Source organism: Colletotrichum navitas (genome assembly GCF_030913465.1).
Source record: "Colletotrichum navitas strain CBS 125086 chromosome Unknown LY79scaffold_95, whole genome shotgun sequence".
Lineage (NCBI taxonomy): Eukaryota > Fungi > Ascomycota > Sordariomycetes > Glomerellales > Glomerellaceae > Colletotrichum > Colletotrichum navitas.
This window is the reverse complement of record NW_026850641.1, coordinates 16331-30771: the sequence shown is the minus strand read 5'-3', so window position 1 is coordinate 30771 and position 14441 is coordinate 16331. Positions and strand designations below refer to the sequence as shown.

Genomic DNA, 14441 nt, shown 5'->3' with positions numbered 1-14441 from the left:
TTACTACTTAAAAGGATAAGGTATTATAGTATAGCTAAATATATACTATTTATAAGTACTACCTAGAGTAATTAGTATTTATTAATAAGTTAAGTGTTAATAAATATATAGGTGTATAGAGAATAAGCTAAGCACTAAAAGGTCTAGTACTTTATTAAAAGGATAAGCTTAAATATAAGTAGTAATACTAAATACTTTTTACTTTTACTATAGATAGTATATTTAATATATTAATATACCTAGGCTTAATAAATAGTAATAGGTTTATAGTGTAAATAAAAAAGAAAGTTTTACCTAAGTGTAGTACTTTTTTTATAGTAAAGTTAGTTATTATTATAGATAACACTAGCTTTTATTACTAATAAAATATTTAAGAGGTATATAATTTAGCTAGTGTATAACTATTATATTTACTACTATACTTACTTAACTTTAACCTTATTAAGAAGGTATTTAGTAACCTTAAAAAGCTTCTTTATAAGTAGTACCTAGTATAAAATAAAGATAAAAAGGATTTATAAGAATTTAAAGAGCTACTTTATAACTATATAGTAGAGGTTAGTTAGAAGATAAAGTAAATAAAAGGGTATTTTTATTACTTATTTATTAACTTTAATAGTACACAAGGGTTATTTAATAATATATTAATTAATAAAGAAGAATTTAATAATAGTAGTAAGGTTAAAGTTACTACTATAACTAGTAAAGAAAGTACTATTATTAAAGTAGTAATAAAAAAAAATAACTATTAATAGATAGTAAAGAAATCTAACTATAGTAACTACTTATTTACTTTTACTACTAGCCTTATTATATTACCTTTTACTACCTTTATATAAATCTATTAATAACTTATTATTAACTACTTATATTAAGTTACTAGCTTTATTACTATATAACTTATTAAGACTAAAGTTATTACTATTAAGCTTATTATATATTATAAAGTTAAGAAGGCGTTAACTTATATAAATAATAGGTAATAATAAATAGTCTAATTATAGAGGTAAAGATATAAAGAGAGTATTTACTATATAGAGGTTAGTATAGTTATAACTACTAGATTTAATTTAACTAACTAAATCTCTCTCTCTTAAGGTTACCTATTACCTTATTAGTTATAGTATTTATAAAAGAAAGCTTATTAATATTATTAACTTTATTAACTTTATTAGTAATATATAGTAATTTATACCTTTAGTTAAAGCTAGTAAAGTTATATTTACTATACTTATAATACTATTAAGTAAGTAAAAAAGTCTTAATAAACCTTTATATAGTATTAATAAGAGATATAGGTATACTTTTTTCTTTATATTACTCTTTTAGTATACACTAAATAACTACTAGACTTAATAATAAGCTTTATAATTACTAAAAGGCTATATTAGTACTACCTTTATAGCCTTATTATTACCTTTTAACTTTAAGAAACTAGCTAGTAAAATCTCTTAACTTTAGTAACTATACTATAGGTAACTGCTCTCTAGGTTATAAGGGTAATAATAATAGCACTTTAACCTCTCTTACTATATAAGGAGTTTATAGTACTAGTAATAAAGTAACTAATAAAGTAATAAGTAAATAATAATAAAGTTAAATTAGAGATAGCTACTAGTAAAAAAGTAGTTAATACTACTACTAAGTATATAGGTTAACTTTTTTACTACTAAAGAATAAATTAACTACTATATTACTAGTAGAGTTATTTATAGTAAGTAGTAAAGGTCTACTAGTAGGATTTTTACCTCCTTTAATTACTACTATAGAGAGTAAATTACCTATAATTTTACCTTATATAAGTATTTTATTTTTTACTTACTACTAAGTAACTATAACTACTAGGCCTAGTAGTAAGGTTTTTAAAGTTACCTTATAGTAAAGTATTATATCTTATTAACCTTTAAGGTTACTAGTAAGTAACTTATAGTAAACTTTATTAATAACTAAATACTAGTTAGTATTATTACTTACCTTATTACTATTATAGTAACTTACTTAATTTATACACTAATAATACTTTATTAAATCTTACTATAGGTCCTTTTTTATATCCTTTTCTTAGTTAATTTTATCCTTTATTAAACTTATTACTATTTTTTTTATTAATTTTATATATAATAACTAGCTACTATAGTTAAGTTACTTACTATAGTTAAGTTACTTACTATAGTTAGAATACTTACTATAGTTAAAGTACTTACTATAGTTAAAGTGCTTATAATAGTTAGGTTACTTACTTATTAACTTTATAACTAATTATAGTATACTAAATACTAATATAGATAAACTAGTAAAGTATATAAGCTTTATACTAAAGAAAATATCTTAAGTCTAGTAGCCTAGGTTACTTAGTTAAAAGCTAAGTTTAGTCTATAGTAAAGCTAGCTACTTACTACTTACTTTACTAAAGTTATTACTATAGTAAATATTATTCTTTACCTTTATAGTTTTCCTTTTTTTACTAAACTTAATAGTTATTTATAACTTTAATAGTAAGTATTACCTACTAAGTTACCTTTAAAGGTACTCTTTTATCTTTTTTAAGATTTACTTCTTTTACTTTAACCTAATTATTATACTTACTAATACTTAACTTATTAACTACTATACTATTTAAAAAGGCTAGACTTATAGTACTATAATACTATTAAACTAAAGGCTAAAGGTAAAATAGATTATTACTTTAGTTAGTAGTAGTAGTAGTAAAAAGGTAGCTATAGTAGTAGTTACTTTTTATTACTACTATAATAGTAATAAAGTTTATAATAGTATTTTAAAAAAGTTAAAAATAAAAAGTACTTATTATATAGGCTCTTTATTATTATTAGTAAGCTTACTACTATTACTATTATTATTATTATTATTATTATTACTAACTTTTTCTTTATTAATAGTTACTTTTACTAACTTTCTTAGTGTTTTAAAGGTTATTATTAATTTTTTTACTACTACTATAGTAACTACTAGCTTTTATAGTATCTTAATAACTATTATTAACCTTATTACTACTACTATAGGGTACTTAATAACTATATATAATAATAATCTTTTATAGGTAGCCTTATAGGCTTAAGTACTATTAGCTAGTAGTACTAGTAATACCTTTATACTACTAGAGGTAGTATTTCCCTTCTTCTTTAGTACTATTATTAAATAGTAATAGTAATAAGCTTATTAATTAAAGCTATTTACACTATAGTATTTATATAATATAAAATAATTTAAAAGTATATAGCTACTTAGTAAAGTAATCCCCCTACGTGACCCTAACTAGGGTAGTTATTATAATAGTGTTGCTAACGTATAGACTAAAAAGTAGGTTTTGGACGCTGCTAACGCAACAGACTGTATATAGACTTTCTAGCTGCTGACTCATGCGTGCGAATCAGGGTGAATTGCTGTTCCAACACGCACCCTTTTTACTTTTGCACGACTGAGTCAGTCAGAACCCAAATACATCCCTTTTCCCTCCTTCTAACTAGTATCCCTTGTACTCTGTTATCCCCTCTTCCTTTTGCCTTCTACCTTTTGCCTTCTTCTTTTTATAAGCTAGGCAAATAGTGAAACTGTTAGTATATAGTCTTTCTAGATAATTCTGTTTCTATATATACCTAGGGGTCATAGGTCTAATAAACTAAAGACCCCTTCCTTATGGAGGGGGCTAAAAAATAGGGGTTACAGTGAGAAGTAGGGGGTTACAGATAGTGCGTAGTATAGCAGATTTCTAGGTAAGTCAGAGGATACAGTAGTATCTGCCCTTGGGCAGGCAGTGTGTACTTTTGGGGGGCTATTGGGTTCCCTACCTAGTAATAATGTAAGTAGAACACACAAAACTTTCTGCGATCTAGAGGTGTGTGTCACAACGTGATATAAGACTTTCGTTACTGCCTATAGTTAATAGTATCGTTTTGTGTAACAACTTTCTTGTAAGCATTACAAGTTAAATTCAAATTGCTCAGTAAGTTTAAACGAACTCTATTTCTTAGTTACTTGTACAAATACATCTGCACATAATCATTAAGTTTAAAGTTTATTACTTTGCTACCTTGATGATAGTCCTTAAAGATAAGCACATGAAACCTATTGAAAACTGTGAGAAACAACGTTCAGGGGGGCATTACCGCTAGCAATTATGTAAAGCTAACCGTTCTTTATCAAACACACGTTGAGCCACGCTCTATATCAAGGCCAATACTATTCTTATCGCCGTTTGTCTCCTTTCTCTTTATAGTTTGCCTGCTGACACAAACAAACAATCACTTTGAAATTGCTGACATGTCATGAACCATGTCGTCTCCGGAAGAAACCCAAAAGTCCAGTACAGCCTCGCCGAAATGCGACAGCTGCGACCTCGAGCAATACCCATTCCCCGAACGGAATAACGATCGAGGGTGCCCGGAAAGAGGGCTAGAGGGCGAGAAGGAGATGACGGTCCAGCAGGACGTAGTATCGGATCATCACGAGGAGACATGTGGCACCAATAACCCCTCCACTGGCCCTATAACGAATGGTGTCTGGACCGAGGACAACCGTGACCCAAATATTGTGGACTGGGACGGGCCTGACGACCCAGAGAATCCTCTCAACTGGCATGTTTGAACTTTGGATACTGATTCTCGAATCCTGATTGCTGACCTCTTTTCTTTCCAAGGTCACCGCTGAAGAAGTGGGGAAACATCACTCTTCTCTCCATTATTACCTTCAACATTCCGCTTGCTTCAACGATGCTTGCACCCGGCGTGCCTCAGATTCTCGACGAATTCAACACACAAAACGAGTCGTCGGCTACTTTTGTAGTTTCCGTGTACGTTCTCGGTCTCGCCATGTACGTGCCGTCTCCAGTCGCATGTAGAACGCACACAGCCTCTTGCTAATGTTGCCGATGACTCAGAGGGCCTCTTATATTGCCACCGCTGAGCGAACTTTATGGGAGAGTAATCATATATCACATTGGCAACATCATCTTTGTAGTATTCACAGCAGCATGCGGTTTGTCAAAGAATATGGACATGCTTATCGGTTTTCGCTTCCTGGCAGGACTTGTGGGGGCGGGTGCTGTGACGATTGGCGGCGGCTCCATTGGCGATCTCACAACCATCCGGGAGCGGGGGAAAGCCATGTCTATCTGGAGTCTGGGACCGATCCTGGGACCCGTGCTCGGCCCTATTGCCGGAGGGTTTGTTTCGGAGAACATAGGCTGGCGTTGGATTTTTTGGATCCTCACCATCACTTCCGCCGCCATTGCAATCTCAAGCCTTGTATTTCTGCACGAAACAAACGCCGGGGTTCTTTTAAGGAGGAAAGCGAGGCGACTCCAGACCGAGACGGGAAACTGGACATTGCGGTCCAAACTTGAATCACAGGTTGCCCCGAAAGAATTGTTTCTCCGGTCCATCCTGCGCCCTTCCAAGCTGTTGATTCTCTCCCCCGTTTGTTTTCTGCTGAGCGTGTACAATGCTTTCATCTACGCTATGCTTTATTTCATGTTTAGCACCTTTACTTTTGTCTTCGAAGGTCAATACAGCTTCACACCAGCAACTGTTGGTCTGGTGTACATTGGGCTCGGTATCGGCATGCTGCTTGCCCTTGCGATCCAACAGGCAACGGGAAGCAAATTCCTGAAGATGCTCTCCGCAAGACAGGCCGACGGCAAGCCGAAGCCGGAACACCGACTCCCCATCATGATGCTTGGCGGCTTTCTGATACCCTCTGGGTTTTTTATATACGGATGGACGGCACAAAACCGCGTTCAGTGGGCGGTGCCTCTGCTGGGGACCCTCATCATTGGCACAGGGGTGAGCCTTGCCAGCATAAGCATCAACCTCTATCTCGTGGACGCGTTCACCATCTATGCGGCGTCGGCCATTGGCGCCTCGGCCGTCTTGCGCTCGGTCTTTGGTGCCATCCTCCCCTTGTTCGCCCTTCAGCTCTTCAATAAAATAGGTCTCGGCTGGGGAAATTCCCTGCTTGGTTTCATCGCGCTGGGCATGTGGCCGGTCACGCTGGTCTTCATCAAGTACGGGGAGTACCTGCGGACGGCGCCAAGATTCAATGTCAACCTGTAAAGCTCAAAGACGTACCCGAGAAGATGTCTAGTAGATATTAAGCAAGACTATACGTTTATCGTCATGTCCTAATGTGTATTTGTCGCTATAAAACAGATTCATCGCTCTTGTTACGCAACAGTAAGTAAAAATAAAAACTTCCCAAATAACTGAAACTTTTTGTATATATTATTATATACCGTTTGTTATAAGTCTTGAATAAGGAACGCTCAAGTTAGATGTCAGCATTGGACGAACGAGGCTGTCTCTCACGCGACCCCGAGGGTATTGAGGAACGCGTCTTGCGGTATGTTACTAACCATAAAAAGCAAGCCACTTTGAACTCTACAAAATGCCCCCCAAGTGGTCCTACTTTGTAACAATATTTATAAATGATCATCTAGGATAACAGAGTAAATGCCAATTTTAGTAGGTACCTGGATAGCCTGTTTTACAACTTTGAGTTCTGTTGACGTGAAAAAAGCAAACGCCGTAAAACCACCAACGACAGGCCGATTTAATGTCCAATTACACCGTCCCGATCTACAATCCCTGCAGGACATGACTGATGAGCCTAGAAGTCTATGTCCTCAAGCAGCTTACTTCTCTTAGCAATCTGTACCGAGAAAGCCTCCATAGGCGTAGCAGACAGGATCTCCAAGAGAGGCATGTTTGCCTTCATCTCCTTGGCAATCCAGTTCCGTACCTCCAGCGCCACGAGCGAGTCCACGCCGTAGCGATACATCGGCCGAGAGGCATCAACTTCTGAGGAAGGGATGCGAAGAATCTCGGCTACCCTATCGACTAGGGCTTCTTTCACGATACTCGAAGCCCTGGTCGGATCTTTGTCGGCATTGGCCACCGCGAGCTTGGAAGCAAGAGAAACATTGGAACCGTCGTCGGCGCCACCCCTCACATCAGACAGGGAGCTGGTAACAGCCAGAGGCCCGAAGCGCGGATCGTCAAAGTACGCGGGCTTCTCAAGGCCGTTGCGGGCGATAATGTCCCCGGTGCCGAGGCCGACGACAATCTGAGCCGGAACCAAGTCGGAGGGGCCATTTGATTGCTGCCTATTGATGATGCTCTTCATGAGGGCGTGGAAGACGGGTTCCCGAATACCGAGAACCTTCTCCCAGGCAGCCATGAAGTTGGATGCTCCCTCGGCGATGACTCCGACGTCGCGCATGATTCCCAAGTCCACAGACACGGCCTTGAGTCCCTGGTGGCGGCGCCACATGGCAAGCGCATCCTGGAAGGTGTTGCCTGCGGCATATTGCGCCTGGCTGGGATTCCCAAAGACGCCGGCGATGGACGAGCAGAAGATCATGAAGTCGACGGGCCGGCTGGCGTCGAAGTACTTGTGCAGGTTCCACGTGCCCCGGACCTTGGGTTGCAGACCAGCCGTCCAGTCCTCATACTTCATCTTTGCAAAGACGACGTCTCGGAGGACCATTGCCATCTGAATAACGCCTCTTACGGGCGGAAGATCCTCTGCGCACCGATCCATGGCGGCGAGAAACGCGGCTTCGTCAGAGACGTCGGCACGGTACACCCTGACGTTTGCGCCACGGGAGACGAGTCGGTCAACGGTAACCTTGGCGTCGGGCTTGCGGTCGCCAGAGCGGGAGATGAACGCGATGTTGCGCGCTCCAGAGGCGACTAACTCAGTCGCCAAACTGCGCCCCAGGCCGCCGAGGCCACCGACGATGAGGTACGTGACGGCGGGGTCGAGTTGGAGCGACGTCTTTGCTTTGCAGAGGACCGGTGCCCTCCCGTCGTCCTGGCTGTACGATAAAACTATCTTGCCCATGTGTTTACCTTGTTGCATCACGTGAAACGCATCCTCGACTCTGCCGATGGGGTACACCGTCATGGGGCAGGCGGGCTTCAGGATGCCCTTGGAGAAGAGCCCAAACACCTCGTCCAGTATCTCCCCTAGCGCGTTAGGGTTCTCCTGGAGGAACGTTACCATGTTTATGAAGGTGAAAGTCGTGCTCTTGGCGAAGTGACGCATGTCCAGGCGCGTGTTCTCCGTGATGTCGCGAAGGCCAATCTCCACAAACGTGCCAAACGTCGCCAGGCAGGCGAAGGACTCCTGGAGGAGCTCGCCGGACAACGAGTTGAGGACGCAGTCGACACCACGGCCCCCGGTGACTCGCTTGATTCCCTTGGCGAAGCTGGCGTCGCGGGAGTAGAAGATGTGCTCGTCCAGGACGGCGTAGTTCTCCACCAAGAGCCGGCGCTTCTCATCGGTGCCGACGGTGGCATATACAATGAGGCCGAGATGCTTGGCGAGCTGGATCGCGGCCTGCCCAGTTCCGCCAGCGGCAGCGTGGATGAGGATGGATTGGCCCCGCTGGAGCCTTGCGAGCTTGACCAGGGCGTAGTAGGCGGTGCAGTATGGCACGGGGATGCCGGCAGCCTCTTCAAAAGACAGGTTGTCGGGGATCTTATGGGCGACGCGGTAGTGACATCGAATCTTTGTCGCGTGGGCCCCGCCGACGCAGAGCGTGGTCACGCGGTCGCCGGGCTCGAGGTTTGCCACGCTCAGCTTACCCGCGCGGACGACGACGCCGCTGGCCTCTTGGCCGATGCCGGACACGGGCAAGAGGCCCAGGGAGCCCATTATGTCTCGGAAGTTGACACCGGACGCCATAACCCGGAGCTCGACCTCGTCGTCACCGAGAGGCATCGATTCCATGACTTCGTCGGGCACGAACTGCAGGGTGTTGAGAAGCCCGGGTTTGCCGACGGCCAGCTTCATGGCCGGGGCATCGGGACTCCTGTGGAGGAGGCTCAGCTCGCGGGTGGAGTCGAACAGGTGACGACGAACGCTCTCATCCTCTTCGAGGTTCCTGTAAATGCGAGAAACCCTCAAGTGGCCGCCGGCCTCCATGAACTCGCTGTCCCTGGTGCGCGAAAGCAGAATGCGGGAGGCCAGGCGCGGGCCATGTCCGGCTTCCGGGCTCATGAGATGCAACACCTGGATATTGGTGCTGTTGTATTCACTGCGGACCACCCGTGCCAAACCGTCAATCAAACCGAAAAAGGTGTTTCCGCCTCGAGTGATCCAGAGGAGCCGCTCCGGGTCCAGCATCAAGGCCCGGACAAACTCGAACTCGGCCTCGGACAGGTCTTTCAGTAGAGGCTTCTCTAGCTCGAGCAGCGAGACATACGTGGCAGAGGGGTCGATCTCGGCACAGAGACCGGTCTCTTTCGAGGTAACAAAACCGAGGCCGTCGAGGATATGCCCCGTCTCGTCGGCAAAAGTCTGTACCGCGTCGGACGGCTTGGCCGGGACGAGTATGATAGCCTTTTTGCCGACCTCGCCGTTGACCAGACCCCCTGGCTGGGCATCAGCCACGCCCCCCTTTACAAACGCCCTAAGAGTGAGCAAATTGACACCCGCGGGGATCGATACAAAAAGCTCAAAGGCATCGGCCTCGAGTGCCGAGGTGAATGGGTCTTCTCTGGTGTCTGGACCGTTCGAATCGACGACAAAGATCATGGTATTCGGCTTGGCTAGGCCCAGAAGGCGCTTCGCGATTCCAGAACCATCTTGCGTAGAGTCTTCTATGGCGTGGTGCGGGACGATGATCAGGTCCGCACGGGGGGCGTCGGCAGCAAGAGGGGTGTCGAGGGGCCCAAGGGGGAAGGACTGTTCCTGTAGGCGCTCTTGGACGTCGCCCTTGTCCTCTTTCTCGGCAGAGTGAGACAGGGCATATCGGATCTGGGTCCAGTTGATGACCTCCTCGGGGATTCTGGACACAACCGCGTTCTCGAGATCCCCGGGAGCCGCGGCCAACTCGACGACGATGGCTGCAGGATGGTTGTGAATGTATAAGAGAATGAGCTGTGATTTCGTGTTAGCAGAGGGCCCTCGTCTTTTTGCATGCACACACGGGTTACAACTCTCCATCCACGGAATACGACTTACCTCGACGAGTCTGCTGTAGGCGGTGGTGGCAGGGACCTTGGAGATTACATCCCGGACCTCGTCTCGAGTCATCATGTCGAGAGCGTAGTTCCACCGAGGCTCGAAGGAGATCTCGGCCGGATCGACGTTGACTTGCTCTCCGTCGGGTACTGCCCCTGCGTTGTGATCCACCTCGAGCTCCGCCAGACGGAAGTCCTTGATGGAGAGAAACACGCGCGAAAGATGGCTATCGAGCGTGACAATGTCGGCCGACCACTCCTGGAAGCCGTGCCGGCGAGAGCGGCTGTATCCGGGCATCACGTAGCCGACCTCGGCGGGAATATCGACCGATATCTCCAGCTCTCCAATGCTCTTAGGCAGCATTGCATTATCGAAACCGAAGGAATCGGGACCGTTGGCTCCGCTCGTCGTGCCCATCCAGGCCTGAAGAACAGCGTCGAGCGCCGCGCCGTGGATGAGAAAAGGCCGGTCGAGTCTGCCCTTGGTGAAGGTCTCGCCAATATCCGTCACCTCGATCTCGAACGCAGACTTGCCGTTTCCGGGATGACAAGACCTGACCCCGCGGAAGACATCGCCATACCGGAGAGCCGACTTGGCTAGGGTATCGTAGAACCTGTCCTTGGGGCACCCCTCGGGACACTCGCCGAGGATCCTGCGGTGCTCGTCGATGCGAGCTCTTTCCGTATTGGCGTCTTCTCGCATCATCTGAGGGCCGCGGTCTTCTTCGTAGGTGATGGACAACAGACCTCGGGCGTTGCTACGGACGGAGCCGGTTGCACCTGTCGCCGATGATACGGTGAACTCGAACCACGGGGTGGGCTGGGCAGACCCCGCGGTGCCGAGAAGGTGAGGCTGGATATGAATAATGATTTCAGTGGCCTCGTCTTCGCTAAGAGCCATCATTGTGTTGAACATGACGTCTCTCATTCTGATAGAGCGAGGCCTCTTCCCCTTGTCGAACATCTGCTGCGCGGCCTCGAGCACGACACTGACGACGGCGGCGCCGGGGAACAGAACCATGTTACCGACGGTGTGGTCGCGTAGCCACGGCTCCTCCTCGAGACGGATAAATCCTCGCCAAACGCGCTCTGAATCGCTCATGCTAGGCTGCTCCACGCCCAAGATGCTCTTGGCCGGGTCCTTCTGGGAGACAATCTCGCGCTGGTAACGCGAATCAGCGCGGAACACTCTGGAATGATTCCACTGATAGGGCGGCAGGTCGGTCAGTAGTCGCACGCGAGAATCGCCGTTGACCTCGGCGACCTTGACAGACACGCCGCGGCGGAACATGTCCGCGGCGAGCCTCATGCAGGTGTCGACGGCGTTTTCCTCTCGCACAAGCGTCGACGCGTAGGCGACATTCTTGATGCCGTGGTGCGTCAGTATCTGCTCGATAGGGCCACGCAGCGCGCTGTGAGGGCCGACTTCGACCAGGATATCAACCGCTTCGCCCTCTTCTTCTCCTGCAGGAGTAACAAGTTCGACGAGAGCTTCGGAGAACCTCACGGGAGAGATCAGATTGCGTACCCAATAGAAGGGATTGAGCATTTCGGGATCAATCTCGCTAGCGGTGACACTGGAAACCATGACGACCGGCTCGCCGCTCTCTGGCGTTATCACGCACTTTGGGTCGCCGAGGGAGGTGAGGTAATCCATGGAGCAGGTCTGCATCTGCGGGGAGTGGTAGGCGACATCGACCTTGAGGCGCCTGGCAAAGATACCGCGTTTGTCGAGCAGGGTCCGCAGAGTCTCGAGGGCATCGGCACTGCCGGAGAGAGTGACGCTCGATGGAGAGTTGATACAGGCGATGGTGACATGGACACCGGCATCTGATATGTACTTTGCGACTTCTTGGGGGGACAGGCCGACCGCCATCATGCCTCCGTTCAAACCCTGGACGCTAGAAGAGGCCACGCCGCGGAAATATGCCGCGGCCAAGGCGTCGCGATGAGTTAGCGCGCCGATGCAGTAAGCGGCCGCGATCTCGCCGCTGGAGTGGCCAACGACCTTGCGGGGAACGATGCCCCAGCTCCGAAGGAGGTCGACCAGAGCAATCTGCAGCACAGAACAGATGGGCTGGCTGATCTCAGGACCGCTGAGGCGAGATATCTTGTTGACCTTGGACAGCTCCGTCAGCGGGTCCCAGCTTGCACCAAACTCGCGCAGCAGCTTGGCCGACTTGTTGACCGAGTCGGCAAAGACCCTGCGCTCCATCAGCTCGATCCCCATGCGCGCCCACTGGGCGCCCTGACCCGTAAAGACAAATGCGACACGCGGTTCCTCGTTGTTGGACTGACGCGTGGCGTTGTCTCCAAGAGTTGATACAAGTAGCGTCTTGAGGTCCTCAGCACCGCCAGCGAAGCAAGAGGCCTTCCATGATAGACCTGAGCGCCCCGAGGCGAGGGTGTGCGACAGATTGGCCATGTACTCCGGCGTCGAGGCCGCCGGGCCGAGACGGTCCAGGTGCTCGGCGAGCGCGGGCCCGATGCGCTTGAAGCCGGCCTGGTCGTGGCTGCTAAAGGTGAAGAGCCTTGTCTTGCGCTCGGGAGACGGGAAGCCGCTCTTTGCGGCGTCTGCTTCCTCGAGAAGCAGATTGCCGGGCCGTTCGAGAACGATGTGGGCGTTTGTTCCGCCCATGCCGAAAGAACTGCACGACATACGCCGCGTCTGACAAGCAGGCCAGGGGGTTAGCTTCGTGGGCACGGCCAAGCCCCATTCATCAAATTTGATGGCCGGGTTGGGCTCGTCGAAATGGATGTTGGGCGGGATGAAGCCCTTCTCCATGGCGAGGATGCCCTTGATCAGGCCAGCGACGCCGGCGGCCGACTCGAGGTGGCCGATGTTAGGCTTCACGCTGCCGATCCAGAGCTTCTTGCGGGAAGGGTTGCTCTTAAGCCCCTGCGCCCCAATGGTTTCGTAGATAGCACGAGTCTCGGTAGGGTCGCCGGCCTGAGTCCCCGGACCATGTGCTTCTACGTACTGCGTGGCGCCGTAGTCGAGCCCATTGGACTCGTAGACGTATTTGATCAGGGCAGCCTGTGCGTCCCCTGAAGGCATCGTGACGCCCCGAGTCCATCCGTCTTGGTTGACGCCCGAGCCCCGGATGACGGCACGGATCTCGTTACCGTCCGCAATAGCCTTATCCAGCCGCTTCAATACGATGACCCCGCAGCCTTCGCCACGAGCATACCCGCCTGCTTTGGCATCAAAGGCTCGTGATTGGCCAAGGGGGCTGAGAAAGCCCAGGTTGTTGAGTTGCATCGTGCTCTCTGGGACCAAAGTCATGCCCACGCCGCCGGCGATTGCCATTTCTGACTCGTCGGACTGCAGGCTCTGGCAAGCAAGGTGGATGGCAACATGGCTGGAGGAGCAGGCCGTCTCGATGGTCGCGCTGGGGCCATGAATGTCGAGGAAGTGAGAGATGCGATTCGAAATCATTTCGTCGCTGGTCCCGAGCAGATGGTACTTGGGATAGTTACCGAAATCCCGTACAATCGAGTCCCGGTAATCACTCATAGAGGTGCCCATGTAGCAGGCGGTCTGAGTGCCGGCCGTCTGGCGCAAAGACAGTCCGGCGTTCTCGAGAGCTTCGTACGTGACCTCCATAGCGATCCGCTGCTTGGGGTCAAACGCGATGGCCTCGGCGGCTGTGATGTTGAAAAAGGCGGCGTCCCATACGTAGGGGTCCTGCTGAAGCAGATACCCGCCCTTGACAGGCAAAACGTTTTGGCGCTTGTTGCCGCCTCCTGGATGATGAAATGCATCTTCGTTGTATCGGTTTGTTCTGGGCGTGTAGCCATCTCGTCCATTCTTGAGCATGTCCCAGAACTTTGAAGGGTCTGTGGCATCGCCGGGAAAGCGGCATGACAAGCCGATAATGGCAATCGGGGGTCGAGTCTCGCTCAACATGGCGGCTGATGTTTTGCCGGATCCGCGCAAGAAATGCCGGGTGTTCGGGATCCGGTGTCGTAAGATGATCGATGGAAGGATATGCGCAGGCAAGGAGAGGGTGGCGGAGACGCCAGAGGAAGCTTGTTCGATATCCTTTGTCAACCTTCTCTTGAAGTTATTGATTGAAGATGGACCCGTCGCTATTACTATGCACGCAACGACGATACGTTATAGATGTGACGGATGGCACAACGATATAGGACGAGGTGCCTTGCCTTAAGCGCAGGAACCTCGATGAAATAAGATTGATATATCGTGGTGTTTCTCACGGATGCGGATAGCCCAAAGACATCGCTGCGGGTTTGATTCCCGAGGTAAGAGTTGGAGACGCGGTAGACCACCTTTCCCGACTTGGAATCTATACAGGTCGAACTGACGGTCTCGCCCGGCCGAAACGGGGAACAGGAGGAGCTTACAGTAAGCATCTTAGCAGTCCGTGTCTGAGGCTGATGAGCGTTCTAAATGTGTGTATGTTTTTGATGGCCGGTATAACCCTGTTTGCGATG

The 14441-nt window shown here is 47.6% G+C and overlaps 2 protein-coding genes across 2 annotated transcripts; one reads left to right on the top strand and one right to left on the bottom strand.

The window, feature by feature from the left end:
* Positions 1–4290: 4290 nt before the first annotated feature.
* Positions 4291–6068, top strand: LY79DRAFT_697841 (major facilitator superfamily transporter; the record flags this gene model as incomplete). The annotated part of the gene is made up of 3 exons (XM_060564859.1): positions 4291–4592; positions 4655–4828; positions 4895–6068. The coding sequence occupies 3 exons, from the start codon at positions 4291–4293 to the stop codon at positions 6066–6068; spliced, it is 1650 nt and encodes a 549-aa protein (XP_060408918.1).
* Positions 6069–6621: 553 nt separating this feature from the next.
* On the bottom strand, positions 6622–13893 carry LY79DRAFT_673729 (KR domain-containing protein; the record flags this gene model as incomplete). Its single annotated transcript, XM_060564214.1, has 2 exons — positions 6622–9900; positions 9985–13893. The coding sequence occupies 2 exons, from the start codon at positions 13891–13893 to the stop codon at positions 6622–6624; spliced, it is 7188 nt and encodes a 2395-aa protein (XP_060408917.1).
* Between the last annotated feature and the right edge of the window lie 548 nt (positions 13894–14441).